The 16,928-nt window shown below is 33.3% G+C and overlaps 1 protein-coding gene across 1 annotated transcript in view; it reads left to right on the top strand.

The window, feature by feature from the left end:
- The window catches only part of Smp_210860 (putative dystrobrevin), a gene marked incomplete at both ends in the record, with an annotated part of 46,786 nt that overhangs the window by 17,482 nt on the left and 12,376 nt on the right, over positions 1-16,928 (top strand). Inside the window, 6 exons of the mRNA XM_018789211.1 lie at positions 5,385-5,726; positions 8,711-8,862; positions 9,273-9,384; positions 10,815-10,984; positions 13,340-13,922; positions 14,546-14,627. Of these exons, the coding sequence (XP_018654677.1) occupies positions 5,385-5,726; positions 8,711-8,862; positions 9,273-9,384; positions 10,815-10,984; positions 13,340-13,922; positions 14,546-14,627 (1,441 nt within the window). The remainder of the gene's footprint in view (positions 1-5,384; positions 5,727-8,710; positions 8,863-9,272; positions 9,385-10,814; positions 10,985-13,339; positions 13,923-14,545; positions 14,628-16,928) is intronic.

Raw genomic sequence — 16,928 nt, 5'->3', positions numbered from 1 at the left:
CAAAAATTGCTTTTTCAATATACATCTTCAACACACAGTTTTATAGTGTTGCTTAAATGCTATTTTCTTCAACTGGTGGGATTGACTTTTGATACCTTCAAAGTTCTGAAGTTCTTTATAAGAACTTCTGTCTAAATTTGAAAGAATATTTTCACAGTAGTTGGGCGCAGAGTTAATGTTAGTCATTAAGGACTGAATCATGTTTGTAAAACTCCCACCGATTGAACTCTAAGTAAATCCAACAGTTTGTTCGGCAGCCCGGTCCTAGCTTTTTCAAGAAAATATAATCAAACATCAAAAATATCGACTATAAATACACTAAAAAAAGTCATCCAATCTTGTTAACAATGTTGAAATTAAGGTTTACTGTAGTGCGTGTGAGACATTTGATGTGAAAACTGTGTTAAGGTAACAGGTGTATGTACAAGTGCATCTGATGTGATAAAAATTTCATTGACTATATTTAATTTGATTAGCATTTTTTGATGAAATCAGATAATTTTATAGATTATGTGAGTGTAACATGTTATAGCAAGCATAATATGAAAATCAGTAAACAAATAAAAGTTTGTGTTGTCATTTTATTGACTAAGCTGATTGTTCATCATATACTCGGATGAACCAACCAAGTAACTAGTCACTCATCTACGGGAAATTGATTATACTTTAATGTTTGAAAACATTAGAGCACTTGATTGATGTTTATCGTTACTGCAAAGCTCCGCACTTTTTAAGTATATTTCTTAATGCAGGATATTTTAGTTAACATACGGTGAGAGAAAGTAAGCTATGGCAAGATTTTCAAGTTTTAATACTTCCAAGTAGACTAAACAGTTTTAGTTTCTATTTTCCTAGAGCCTCTTAGACTTAGCCTAATGTTAAAGAATTTCACTAATGCGAAAATTAAACAAACATACCTTATGTCTTAAAGCTTAACTAACTTCACAAGCAACATGTAGCATAGTATGTTTTAGGTGTATTGAAATACTTGCGAAATTACGATTGTATCATGAATTATTTATTATATGTGAATTTGTGCATTTAATTTGATTTATAGTAAAATGGTATAATCTATAAAATGGTATTTCAGATTTATAATTCATTTTTCACTACAAATTATTTTCAGCTCATTTATCTTCGTTTGTTGTTGTCATCGGTGTTAACAGAAATTTATAGTTATCTGGAATATATATTGAGTAACACTTGTATTATGCTTTCGAATGTCATTCACAGTAATCTTTGTCACTGTTACTTTAGGTAATCCTATCTTCAAGTGGGTATTTTATTGTAATGGTTGTCAAGTTAGGCTCTAAATTATTTGTAATTAGAAATAGTTTTAATATTCCTTTTATTCTGAATGTCTTTAGTTGATGAGATTGATTCATAAATCTAAAGTTAAAGATGTTAGAATCGTTTAGGCTATAAACTTTGGTACGTAGGATGATAGATTGTTTTATACAGTTAAATTTATTACAATGACTACTTTCATATGGAATGTAGGGGGACAGCTCTTACTAGGTTAGCAGTCGCCTTACTTATCTATGGAGTGAACAGATAGAATTTTGATGGAAAGAAGATGATATAATTTTTTCTTAAAACTAGGAATGAACGATAGTCTGAAAACGTTTTCATACTAAAAGACTGACTTTTTAAATGAACTTATTCAGTATTAAACAAAACACTTTAAAGATTAAGAAATACATAAATCTTCATTATATAAGACTGATAATTGTCTTCTGATACGTCTTTCTAACGTAATCACGAAACAATTGGGACAAATGAAAGTTCAATTCTAGTCGAACTTATGATATGAATCTAGAAATGAAATAAAAATTTAAAGTGAAAACGTTTAACTATTTAGACTCTTGTTGATCCAATTGACATACAACTACTGTGATTTCATCACAAACAGCCAAGCAAACTACTAATTTTCCTTATTTATAAAACAATTTTTGTAATATCGACTTTATCAATGTAATCACCTTCTTTTAAGTTTAATGATCCTTGATATTAGTTCTAATGCAACTCTTATTTTGAAACGTTTTACCCTCATACAATTTATTCAATCTTTCTAGGGTAACAAAACTCAAAATAGCTGGTCGTTAATTTTTTATGCTTATCCATTGTTTAAAAGTTGCAGTAATTCAGTTAACCACTATTAGCAATTAAAAAAGAAAAAAACACGTTGGGGAACTACACTGGCCTTGGTATAAATTATATCATCTTTATGCTTTTAGTGTTTTTTTCCCAGTTTTTTTAGTATAATGTTAAGTTCTCTATGTACGTTTCATACATTGTTAATTAATAGCCAAGTGATTATAAACCAATGCTCTTATCCGTAATTTTGGAACTTTTTGAAGTAAAGGGACGTTTTCACAAATTAGCGAAAATCGTCTTTTCTGGTTTAATTCCGGTAGTTTTTGTTGATCCATTTCCTTTCAAATGGTATAATGTATTAATTCCTATTTAAACGCCATTTCTATTAAGGAAGGGGATAAGATTCGAAATCCGTTAATAATTTATTTTACTTTGTGGTATTGACTAACTAAAAATAACCTATAAAATCGAATATTTTAAGGAGTCAAAAGATTCTAAAAATTTGTTCAATTCGGCACGATAATATAATTTACCATCGCTGCAAGTGTTACGAAATATTTCTTTTAACTGGTAGATAGTTTTTACTCTCTAAATGCATTAGGTAATAAACTGAATGTTTACAGAGCGTTACTCATTCTAAGTATCGTAGCCGTTGGTTACAGACAAACTAAAGAATTTATGTATATCGTACATCGAAATTCGACGTCCTGCCAAGAAATATTGTACATGTTTTCAATTTGTTTTGCTTAATGCAATATATGTGTGTCTATAAATTTTAGACTAAGAAGCTAATTTTGTTTTTTAGATAAATGAAATGCCTTGCCCGTTTTGTTAGATGAAAGTATTTTGGTGGGTTTAAACTATCTTTGTAGAACGAAGAGCATCAACGAAATAAGGGAAATGATTTTTAATAATGTAGATCTCACTTTTTAAACTACCTTTTAGTTCCAGAAGAACTAGACTGATTACGGCAGCGTAGCCTTGAGCCGTTGAAATGTGAGGACAACTCGGATACAATAAACGACAGATGTTCATTTAATATTCATAAAAACAGCGTAAAAGTAGCACCAAATACATTGCAGAACAACAATGTTGTGATTTAGCCTTTGTATTAAGTACTAATTTATGTCTCTGTAAAATCAATGTACATCCAGAAACTAACACTTTGGTTACCTATGAATATCACTTTAAGGTGTCATTAAAACTTCGATATTTTGGAATCTTCAGTAGAGAAATTATGAACTCGTTCTTGGTCAGCATCTGACGTCCTTCCTGTTATATAAGTTTACGAACTGTTCATGTCGCTTGATTTATGCTTCGTAAGTGGTCATAAAGTCTTCATCTTCCACAATTATCACCGAATAGTTAGTCTGTTGATATCATTCGGTAATGACAGATAGTAACCAAAGTATTTTATTCTCTTTGACATTTATCTTTCGATAAACACTACCAGATTTGATAACTGAAACCGAACCTATAATGTTAAGTGGCAAAAACATTTTATCGACGAATAATACAGATATTTTTCGAACCAGATTTGCATAAATTATAAAGATATGTTTATTTACATGAATACCATCATGTTTAGTGACCATCTGTATCTAACAGAAGCTTTCAGCTTACTTAATAACTACTTAAATATATAACCTGCTTTTCTGTTGTTCATAAAAATTTGCATTTCACTGGTTAGATTCCATTTTGAAAGTAAGCAAACAACATTAATTATCCTATCGTAAATAAATCGCATAAACCAGTAAATGACATTCATCTAACTCATTTGTTAAACACTTCTTTCCTTAGATCTCTAAGAAGACATGAATTCAAAGTAAAACACTTCTTAACAACACGCACATTATTATTATTACCATTGTTATCATTATTATTAGTACAGTAGCAAATGCTTTGAGTCATTTTTTCAGCATCCACCCCTATTTACTAATTTGTACCTAATTCTTACACATTACGGGATTTCTGATCTGCAATTACATTATTATCTCTCTCATCATGTTAACCATATTTATTCCGGTCATTTGTCTCACAATTTCATTTCACGCATATAAACTTATTCAAGTCATCCCAACATTAACGATCTTACTAAAGTATTAGTTAATTGGGGACATCTGAACAAAAAATAGACATGATATAACCGAACGATCATACTGGATTACGCAATGTTTCTCATATCACCTCATTTCATTTTACCCTTCTAGTACTTTTGATTATTGTAACAAAAATATTTTAATACAGTGAAAATTTCCATCTGAACTTTAGTACAAAAGCATGTTAACCATCTTACTTCATCCACATCATAATCCGTCGCTAACTTAATAATTTTACAAGGCGACTTGCATCTGTAAAAAGTTTGTGATTAAAAGCTGTCTTTAGCATTACTCTGTCTATTATTGTTTTCGCATAATGTTCATTGTTGACTCATGTATTTGTAACTCATCTACTAGATACAGGTTTTCCTATTTACTTTTAAGTCATACTGTATGTACATGAGTGTCAGAGACATTTCCAGATCACAAATATCAAGGTAGGTGGAGTAGGTTTTGAATCTAAAAACTATTACTGTAAGCAAACAAAAGTAGTGGCTAGCAATGAAACCCAGGACTCGCGTTTCTTCCTGCTTGGGACTCATCAGCCTGGTGCACCTCCACCCCAGAGTTGATGTTCAGTCCAGGACTCGAACAAGTCCATCTCTGCTTATAATTCTTGTGACTAAAGGCAACATCGAGGCAATCCGCACAAGATGCACACATGCCAATAAGAGACTGATCAACTGCAGTCCTAAACATTAATAGGCACATTCCAACAAACCATACAAAAATGAATAAGAACTTCAACTGACTGCACAAGCTAGTGACTGTCTGAATTCAGTAGCTAAGTGTATAACTTGATGGCGTTTGGAGCGAACAATACTGTAATGGGTTGGAGTCTCGGAACGAACATCAACTGTGGGATGCAGGTTTATCCGACTGGTGAGTCGCAAACAGGACGAAATGTGCGTACAGGATTCTACTGCTAGTCATCACCCATCTTTAATGTTAATTTATATTACAAACAGTAGTAAATTCACATGTACGTTGCCATAAACCTAGCCACCAGCTGGATTAATAATTTGAATAAATAATTGTAGAACCTGAAGAGCATTTATCGAAATCAGTAAGTTCTGTTCACATATCTGTGTTTTAATATGATTGGAATTTTTCGGCGATTTATCATATTTGCAAGAAATAACCAGTCATTTTATACATACTTTTCTTTATCATTTCATATTATAACAGTTAACATAATGGATTTATGGCGCGTTGTAGAGACATTCAGAGAATTCGGTTTACACCAATTGAATGATCCTCAAGCAAGTTTAGATTATGGAAGTACATTCCGTTTGCTATCACGTATTTATTCACATATACCTACAACGAATATGAATGTGACTACCACAACTGATGAGACTACATCAACTAATGCAATCAATCGACCTGCAGTAATTATTGCAGCAGAAATCCTACTTGGTTGGCTTGGATATGCTTTGGACTTATGTGCAACTGGCCGACTTAGCGTAACTGGACTAAAAATCACCTTATCAACGTTAACTAATGCAAGACCAGCTGATAAATTTCGATGTTAGTTCTTTTGAATACATTTTTGAATTTTTTTAATAAGATTTCACGATAAATTTTTTGCACTGAATAATTATTCAAAACACTCAGTCTCTTTCATAAATTTTGACAGTATTGAGAACACGAAGGTTATCTGAAAAATGTGCTTTTATATTATGTATCAGTAACATTCTGGTCATATATATATATATGAAAGCCAGTTATGGACAACTAAATAAAAATTCAATAGCTATAAAGTGATAATTTGAAAAAAATCTATGGAAAATAAGAAGTAGTAGGGTTTAGTAATATACGGAAAGTTTCAGCTACTCGGTTTTCTTCGTAGTTCGGAAAGCCTGTTCATATTACTTTGATGTTTTTGGCATCAACTTGTGTTGGGGACGCTAGATTCTTAGAACTCACTTTGTAGCCGACGTATTTTTGTAATTTTATTTCGGAAATTTGAATTCCTCGTTTCCTCGCCAAAGGCGCCCACTCTTACCTTCAGATTGTATTTCCCACTTCCAAGAACCCTAAATGTTATTGGTTGGTTGCCTCTTTAATATACTATTTTTTGACGTTTCCCAAGGACATTTTTATGCTGTACATATGCGCTTGAGTTGTGCGCTTGTGATTGCTTGTGCTTTTGGCTGCTTGTGGAATACACTTTCCCCTATCTGGACCTCCCTGCAGTTAGCGGGGCTGGGTTTTCGATCAAAATCCGAGCTACCATGTATGATCCTATTCACAACTCACACATACAAATTCAACTCTATCCTGCCACATCACAAATGTTACATTTCTCACCCATCAACACACACAAATACAGAGTCATGTCTCTCATAAATCACCTTGATCAGCGTGACGTGACATTGACCTAATCGAACTTGTTTTTTGATTGATTGTACCATTTATTTTTGTTTTGTCCCTTCGTACTATGTACACGTGGGTTAATTTAATTTGTTTATTTATTCTCTGAAGAAATAGCTTCCATTGAGTCACGAAACGTCAGAAAATTTTATTGTTCTACTCATTAGGATATTTAAGATATTTTTTATCAGTGAATTTTGAGATAGTTTAGAAAATGAACAATTTTTACCCAGTTAAATCATTTTGTCTTTCTACTTTAAAAAATCATCACACGGTAATGCTTATTACATTTGCAGTAAAAGCAGTAGTTTGCTAATTCAATCACAGATAAAACACAGGTCTGGTGGACATTTATTGCTTATATATAAGTAACTGAACACTTCTTTTTGGATAGGTCATTTTCATTGCCTCGTGTGTCTATCCATTTTTGAGTACATTTATTCATTATGCATATGTGTTAAAACGATGAAAGTTATATGTAAAAATCCACTTGGTTTTTCTCATGACTTACTCATATCTGTCAACCATCTTGAGGCATAGGGTGACTCCCAGGATTCTACAACCAAATCTCTTCTGGGCCCTCCTTCTCATTTGTTGCTGTTAACTCTTTTGACGTCTAACTCCGATTCCCGGTGTACTGTGTACTTTGGTTTGCCTCTTTCCCTTGTGCGTTTAGAATTCCGTGATAGAGCTTTCTTTGTGAGAGAGTTTGATGATTTCCGCAAAGTTTGATTCATACACCTTCAGCTTTTTTTCTAATTTCCTGTTCAGACGGAATCTGACTTTTCGCTGCCACAGTAGACTGTTGTTGACGGTTTCTGACTAACGGATATGAAGTATCTTGCATATATAGCTGTTTGTAAATACCTGCTCTGGTTGTCCGGAGAGGTATCGGCTTTATGACTTTCGAAGAATCTCGGCTTTCTCTTCGAGGTGTCTGTGGGAAGATCCAGAAAACTCGGAAAAAGCCAAGAGGGGCTCTGAAAACACTGAGGAACATCTTATCGAATCGGCATCCAATAGAAGTTTCACCAAAAACATCTAGAAAGTGGAAAGTCACATGCCACGTCGTGATTGGATGATTACCTATACTGCTACTATGTTTAGTAGCGTTCCAGAATTTTTCGGGACCCCAAGGTCATCTAAAATGCCATAATTACCCTAGATTTTCTGTACATAAACGAATCTTGGATTAAAGCGTTTCTCCCATAATTCGCGCCTTTTCTCTCGTGTTCAGGTTGCAGTGTAGATTTAGTCTGAGGGTTATTTGAAGAGATTAGGAAACCGAATCTAGCGTTCAGTTAGAAGAATTATCAGTATCGTAACTTTTCTACATAATTACTTTGTTGTTTTGAGAGCAGTTTAATTGGTTAAAATTGTTTTTCCTAACTAGGATTTTTTCGCAGGATTGCTTTCCACGCGATGGGGTTGTTGACGCAATGTCCTCTGCCTTTACACAGGCTTGGGATCGCCAGTAACCCTAGGTGTGCTTCTGATGAAGATCGTTTAGATAATGCATAAAGGGATAACTTCAATAGTAAATTTATATTTGCTTATCATTATCAGTTAACATAATCCGAAACCATAGTGTGCTGCAAGTGGATTAAATTTTTGAAGTCTTTTAGAATGTAGCAAAATATTTAGTTGGTATTTTTCGAATTTACTAGTTTTCCAGTACCTTCAAATTTGAATGTAGTATATATATTATCATGGTTATGAAGGTTGGACTAATATATGACTCCATAAGATTTTGAAGCACAAAACCAATTGACGTTATGTGGTGGTCGTCTCTGCTATTTGTCATATTGTTTGTTATTATTATTACAGTCCTCTCTACCCTTTAAAATTTTAGGCCTTCAAAACTATGTTTCATTGCTGTTTATCAAACGATTAACAATATCAGGATAGATTATTACCATATTATGTTTTAATCTCCTATGAATCGTATGATGACAAAACAGTAAATATCAGACGATAGTTAATTATTAGAGACGTGCTGCTATCGTCTTTTCGCGAATATTTCTTCCATAAAACCTGCAATTTCTACTATTATTAATCGTTACACCAAAAATTTCAACCGATTACTATAAATGTTACTGTTTGGCATCAAATTTAAAGTTATTCACTTTCTTTTTCAGATCACTTCACTCTCTTGTCCGACCCCTCAGGTGCATTAATTTTCTCGAAATTTGAGGCTTATCTACAAGATTTACTCAAATTACCTATAAGTGTTTTCGAAGGCACTAATTTCTACTACACGCCGCAAGCTTCACAAACAATGTTTACTGGGGTATGTTTCAGTGGGATTTATAGTAACGTTCTTGGAAATTCAAATGTGCAATTGATCCATTGTTCTTTATGATATTTGAATAGCTGAAGAAGTAGCTTTTAAAATTATATTTATCTGAGTGTTTAATGTTATTCAAAGATTTTTCGTCATACCAGAAACGCGATTCGACATCTTAAATATTGGTTTGCCGGGAAAAGTGTTGTCGCTTCTTTCCCGAAGTCTTTAAAGTTTCTTTGTTTCCTAAGTTTCTTTATTATACCGACTCGGTGCGTTATATATTGTAGATTCAGTAAAATGTTTCTTTAGTTAAGAATCACACAAAAATGAAATTCAAAATAAATTTTAATGGGATAATTGCATTTTTTGTTCGGTTGATTTCATTGTGTACTGTTTGATTTTTATTTTAAAAGCGTTCTAAAAACGTAGTCCTCGAAGAATTCTTGGATCGTATGCTATCGGATCAAGGACCACAAGTATTAGTATGGCTTACGATTTTTCACCGGTTAATCAGTGTGGCGAATGGTAAGTTGTATATTGGATATTTTTGGAAAATTAACGAAATTAACCTGTTGTGTCATTCAAAAAAATTAATGATAAGTCAACGAAAACAATTTCCTTGTTGGCAATGTCATTTTTTAAAGTTGTACAATCGTATTTATAGTAATTTATCAAATATATATTAATCATTGAAACAGAAGAAAGATTACATAACTGTCGGTCTAGCAACTGATATCATACGGATTAAAAATAGTTTGGTTTTTCTCATGAACATATAAGCCCCTATAGTAGATATAATATAATGTATGCTATATGACTGGTGATAAACCAAGGCATACCAGATATGAGCTGTTAGTTGGTAATTAACTTAATGTTTGCTGACATCTACTTTATTCACAGATGTTATTTAATACAAGCTCTCACTAAATTAAAGGAAACATCTATTCAGTTTCTAGTAGTTTATAACGTTCAAAATTTACTACGGAAGTAGTATTCGTTTCTTTAAAAATCCACTGCTTAATGTATTTATTCAAATGCAAACCGCTTTATTTGATCAGAAGGTAAAAGTCATTTGACAACATCAAATGTATTTAACATTTGCTTTTAGTACATTTCATCAAATACCTTATTTGATATCATAAAATATGTTTATTGGTGTATACATCTGTTATAACTTGTGGCCGAGTGGGTGCCCTGTTAACGTATGACGTGATAAGGTCACCAATTAGAGAGCAGCAAATTATTGATTGAACCAATGATACACGGAAACCGTACGAGCAGTCCAGAGTACTTGTCGGTCCTGCTTTCTGCCTAGCCCAGACAGTCAAGTCCAGAACAACCTCTGCAGTAGGAATCATATTTCAAACATACTTAGTTTATATACCAATCAAACTGACCACATCGTACCATAAAATAGAAAATAACATATGTACAAGACTTAGCCAAGTGTGGCTGTGAATATGGGAGGCAGTAATTAATAGACTAGGGATAACTCAAGATTGATAAATCGTATAATAATAGTCTATAGGTTAAAATACAGCTTATAATAAGAGAGACATGAATATGAGTAGTTTAGTTATTTAGCAATTATACGATAAAAAATATATGCATAGTATTGATTCATAAATAGATCCCAAAGTTACCATTCATTATCCTTATTAGGGCATAACAACATCTTTGTCTTTAACCTAATACTTCAGTAAACTGTGTTTTCAGTAATCTTTAAACGTGAGTGAATAAATTCAAACTCGAATCTCCGTCATTTTAAGACATATACTTACCATACAGCTATAAATGCGGATGTACAGCTTAAGTTTTCTTTGAATTCTCTTTATTTTTATTCAATGATACAATGAGTTATTTTAGTTACGAAAGCTTGACTAATCGGGTTATTTATTTTCATGGAAATCTTAAAACTTGTTTAACTAGTTTCTTTTTATTTTATTTCATCACAGTCCGACATAACGTACGATGTGAGGGCTGCAAACGTGAACCGATTTGCGGTCTACGCTACAAATGTACTCGATGTCCTCACTATAATTTGTGTCAAGATTGTTTCTGGATTGGCGTAACCACAGATCAGCATACAAATGCACATGATGTGAAAGAATATAGTGCTGCTTCAGTAAGTTATTTCCTTTATATATATATATATATATATATATATATTAAACGAGGTTCGCTTTCGAGCTAGCAAGTCTTTGGGTAAATCTTTGGTTCGTTACAGATCATTACTGTGTGCAACACTTTTGTGCTTACTGGAAAGACATTGTTCTGAATGAATAGAAATAAAAAACAAACTTAAAATATTCTAATACACATCTTTATAGGATAATTCAGGAAACTGGAACGTTTGGTGTGTTATCGGTACATTATGAATACTGATATAGTGGAATATTCCACAACAATAAGCTATCTAAAAGAGGAGTATATGTTTGCAGAATGAGCTATGTTAAGTAGGTCAATCTAAAAATGAAACGCATGGTATACGAGATGTAATGACTTCTGAGTAAGAACTTTTAAATTTTGCAATACAAACAATAATCATGAACGTTTCTTGCAATACACTCATCAATATAATGTTTGCTAGTTAACAGCACCTTTCAACGAATCAACATACAACTGATATCGTTATGATTTTTCATATTTGTGTACTTACAGATAAAGAACACAGATTTCATTAAAAATTGAAAATAACAGAACAATGACTGTTCATTTATGATAAAATGTTAAATAGCCAATGATTATTCTTTGATTTATTGAAATATGTGTGGTGAGAAACATAACTACAAGCATATTGCCAACTGATTGAAGTTAGGCTTATGCACCACTGAGTCGCGACTCAGTGGTCTAAACTTTAAGCGCCGGCAAGCGGAATAAAATGTTTAGGGTTCGATTCCTGGTTAAAGGGTCGTGGATGAGTATCACTGAGACCCTTATACCAGAACAAAACGGTTATCCAGTACTTACGTTTTCAACGGTTTTTACAGCTTAGATAGGCTTGTGTTCTTTTTGTGGCCGTATATCTGACTCCAGTTAGATCGGAAAAGTGATCATTATCGAATGATTGCTGTCGAAATATACATCCTGGCTATCCTCGTATATAATCATCGACTTGAATCGTGTTAATGAATAACGGAATTGAATAAGTCCAATGCGAGAATAAAGTTTTGAACACGTATATTTTGTATGATCGTTGACCAGAAAAGACAATCAGAAACAGAACGAAGGGAGAGAAAACAGAACGAAGCGAAATGACGTGCGGTGGAGAAGGCATGTGAGCCAACTCCATTTAACCAAGCGTTAATCGATATTTATAGCCGAACAAAAATAAGTTACAGACATGCTATGATTAGGACCAGAAGTGCTCACACATACCCTCATATAAAAACAGTCAAGGTTGATAAGTGAACAATTAACAAGGTCAAAATGTGACTCAAAAACAATGGATAGGTTGACCTGTCCGGAAGCTAGAATAAGCTATGTGGGCCTGCATAGCTCTACAACCTCAGTATATTGAGAAAACATATCCACTAGTTTAAGAGTAAGGAAGCATGCATAAACCAAAGTAATCTGACGATACATATATGTACGAAAACAGCTTCCACAAAAAGTTACTACATCGTTTGATTTTTAAGAAGCCAATTTTTTAAAGATTTACATGTAAATATAGAAAAAACGTAAACAGGAAATCGGTTCTTTCAAAAGAAACTAATATTTACTAAGCTGGTATATATATATATATATATATCATCAAAATTATTTTACATGAAGTATCTCTAGCCGATGATTTTTGAAAGCAAAAACTCAGCCTCGTGATTTAACTAAAAATTTCTGGTTATGAATTAATGCTCTTCAATCAACCCCCTTCAGTAGATAAAAATCATTACAAGGTAGATAAATCTCCTGATGACCACTCACAGATATTTTCCATGAGGCATTTAAAGAAAAATATGTAGAAGGATTGCTCAGCCTGTACTTCATTTATCGCTTGGACTGGTGATAAAATCCACTCTTTCCAGTCATAAAATTGTATCGTAGTCAGTAATTATGGTTAAGTTTTGTGTTTATTGTGCCACCAAGCTGTATATATTTTGGAATAATTTCTATTATAGAATGAATTCGCGATATGACCGTTGCTAAGTTGTAATTTTTCCATCATGACTGACTGAACTACACTTGACACGTCCGTAGCATGATTACGTGGTATTTTCGTCGTAGAATACTTTACATTGTTTACGTAAGCCAGCAAAAACGACTTATATCGAAACATGTCCTCTATCATGGATCACGATAGTATAAATGAGAATTCCGATTCATTTTAATTGGTTGTCAGGTCCAAGGTCAAAATTACCAACAATAGTGGAGTTCATCCTCACCCATCGCTTGTATTACCCAAGTGGAATTTATGGAACACTGTAGTAGTTCACTGAAGTCTTAGCAACATTATTCTGTAAATTTGCTACTAATTTCATTTCAGAAATCTCATTCCCGTCAGTTTGGGCATTCTTTGAGAAAATCATTTCAATTTGGACGGGCCATTACTAACTCCACAACACCAAATGTTGTTACTACATCTTTCACAAGTAGCTTCAGTGAACGTCAGAAATTTTCTGGCATGAATGTTTCTCGTCGTCCTCATGTAGGATCCATATTTGAATGGAATTCAGACCCTTCTGTACCAACCGGCATCATGTCTTGCGTAAACGGCATTGCTCCATCTGTACCGAACGACATTGCAACGGGTATTTCTGCTGGATGTCATCCAGGCCAACCTGCTCCAAATCAGAGATTCATGGCACCAGTGAATACTATTTGCAGTCCATTACCAAATCGGCGCTTGCAACAGCTCAACCCTTTATTTTTAGCAACTCGACCAAATACTAACTTATCTAATATCACATATGTACCTCCCCAATCAGCACAAGTTCAACCTTCCCCTAACAGTTTGAACGAGTCGAATCAAGGATCGAGTGGTGTTGCACGAAGTTTAGTGGCTGTTACCAGCTACACAAATGTAATGCAGCAACAAGACTTGATTACCGCAGACTATACAAGAGCCGGTAAGCTACACTTCTACTTAATTTTCGCTCTGTGAAATTATCAGTACTTGCGATGGCAAACCATATGTTAATCTTTATCTGTTTTCGAGTCTATTAATTACAGAATAAATTAACTAAAAATAACCAAAAGAGATATCTGTAAAATGAAAACGTAATATATTCTTTGCTATAACTTATCTACATATTATCACAGATTAAACTGATGAACACATAATGCTATGTAAAACTTAATTGTACTTTCGTTTTCCTGACCAAAATTTCGCTCTACAGACTTTCATTAAAATAAATTATATGGATGTTATTTCAAGGACATTGGCTAATATTATTTTCCATTCACGAATATTTGGCTTATTGATTAAAATACATGACGTTCAGCCAGTGACTGCCAAGTTCGAAACACACTCCACCTACTTTGGTATAGGCAGTGAAATTTCACAGACCTAACTACTTCTAAGCCAAGCCACTCTTTTAGATAGCACTTTCAACTCATTTACAGCATCATGATTACTCAACCCTACCGGAATTTTAGTGACCGAATCGATAAAGTATAAAAATAAAGAATAGTCACAATCAATTATTATAAGTGCTAATAAAATATCTCATTTCCCTTTAATTTATTTCAGGACATAGTATTTTATATTCTGAAAAACATCCTGGTTCACACATGACCAATCTGTCAGGAGCAAATCATCAACCATTACCTATGTAAGTAAAAGATATTGCTATAATATTTCCTTTCGGCTGTAACTCTATAATTTATTTTTACCCATTTTCTACGAAAACATTATACATAACTTTGAACTGACTATGACAACTGAAACTATGAAGTAAGCTACATAAGGGTCATTTTAAAGTAACTGTTGGACCCCGATATTGATGACATGCTTGGAAACTTGGGCTGTCTATTTTTCCAACGATTAGAATATTTCAATGAGATACCAATTTTTTGTGTTCAATTTAACTGTCAGATAATAGTATTATCCATACATGCGGTTATATCAATAGACTAGAACTTATCGTTCTACAAAGTAAAATTCAAGTAGTAACATGCATTAAAAACAATGACAGTTAGTCAGAAATCCATTCCTGAAATACCCAGTTCTAGTCGTGCATGTATCATAAGTCAAATGAATCTTCTGACTTCTCTTACCCCCAAACTTTTATATTAGCTTTATTATAATCGCAATTCTAGAACCCTTGTCATATAATTTTACGATGATAATTTAGTATCACTACATATTCTTAAGAGTTATTATCGGATTCTTTTCAATGATGGAAGTACCGTGGCAATGCAGCTACGTTTATAGATGTGTGCTAATGTCAATTTAACCACATATGTTTTTGGCTTTCAAAAGATTTTGTACATCGTGTAACGGTAATTGTATCCAAAATAGCTGAATAAATGCATTTATATCACCAATGGTTTTATGATATTGGGCTAAGTTCCTTCCGCACTATCTGTTTTCGCCGATGGTTTCACTGAATTTGCTGAGACTGCTATGAGGAGTTCTATTTTAGTCAGAAATGACGCTTTCAACTTATGCTGCTACACCTTCCTTTCATCTCTAGTTCACCGAAATCTAGTCAACTTCCTTACCCGTTCCAATACTCCTCTAGATTTGGTTTCTTTAAGTGAGTCAATTCGCTAACGGCCTCCTCCTCTAAACTCTAATCATTGTATTCTCTTTATTACCCCTTATATATGTGGCCAGACAAAATAGAATACACTTCTGTATCAGACAAGGAGGATTAAGTGTAAAAATCGGTCAGAGGAAAGTGTCTAGGATCTGTAAAATGCATTTTGAATGACATAATTTATTTGAAAACTCAGTTCATATTATCGCGTCCTACACTGAATCTCCATTTGATGTTTGATGATACTGAAAGGAATTTTATATGATTCAGTCAACCTACCTTCTTACAACTTAGAAGATTTAGGCAAGAAGAAAAACAACGAGGAAAAGTATTTCATTAAAGTTTGAGAACTGAGTTGCAGTGTAAGTCATGAAATCAAACGCTTGAATCCAACATATCTTCAAAAGCCTTGTCTCGTAAGAGTTACGTAAATATATAAAAATCTATCTAAAGAGCTTATAGGTGGGAAACGGATTAAGCACAGCATCTAAGTGGATCTGTATACCTTAAACAAAATTTTTATACCTCAAGTATTTAATGTTACGCTTTCTACTTCTTCGCGTTTAAGGTAACGTTTTGTCTAAAAATTTACTGAAATATTTTGGAACGTTTAAAGTCCATTAACTCGTCATAATGTTTAGAACTTGAGGGCGACCTACGCTGAAAGAGGATACTGATCCATATTTGTTTCCTTGTATATGTGAAAGAAATACCTTGGATACAGCAGTTATCCCGCTTCATAATACAGTGCTCAATTCGATAAAGTGTGATAAATATATTCGATATTTCTAGACCACATTCCTTCCTTTCATTGAATTCTATTATTTCCGTTAATAAGCAAGTTTGTTAGTACTGACACTGGGAGCTGATTGACTGACTTACTGCATTCTTCTCTTTCTGGACGGAAACATTTTATTATTTACAAAGTAAAGTCTTTCACTTCTTTACTAACTGAATTTAGTCTACTTCAGAAATCTGTTCTTTCCCACTTCCATTTCTATTTTTCTCACATTATCGACCGACGTTTACAAAACTAATTTTGTTAGTTATGCGGACAATTCCACTATGTGTATACCATATAAGTTTTCCTTCTAATTGTATTGAAAAAATGTATTACTAGAGCACACTGGACGATGACCTATTTTAATTAGTCCTGCACTAAATCGTTCTCGATACCAAACTGTCAACTCAAGCGATACGAAAGTGAACTGAACATGTTGGAATTCCATCTGGTTTGTACTGTACTGAACAAGAACATGGGTAGGGACAATCGAATGCATTAAAGCACAAATTACAGATTATCTCATTAAACTCTGATAACCATATAGTAAAAAGTTAATTTGCAAAATAACAATCAATTGACTCAATCTT

Source organism: Schistosoma mansoni, chromosome W (assembly GCF_000237925.1).
Source record: "Schistosoma mansoni strain Puerto Rico chromosome W, complete genome".
NCBI lineage: Eukaryota > Metazoa > Platyhelminthes > Trematoda > Strigeidida > Schistosomatidae > Schistosoma > Schistosoma mansoni.
Note: the sequence above shows the minus strand (reverse complement) of the source record. Positions and strands in the feature narration are given on the sequence as shown.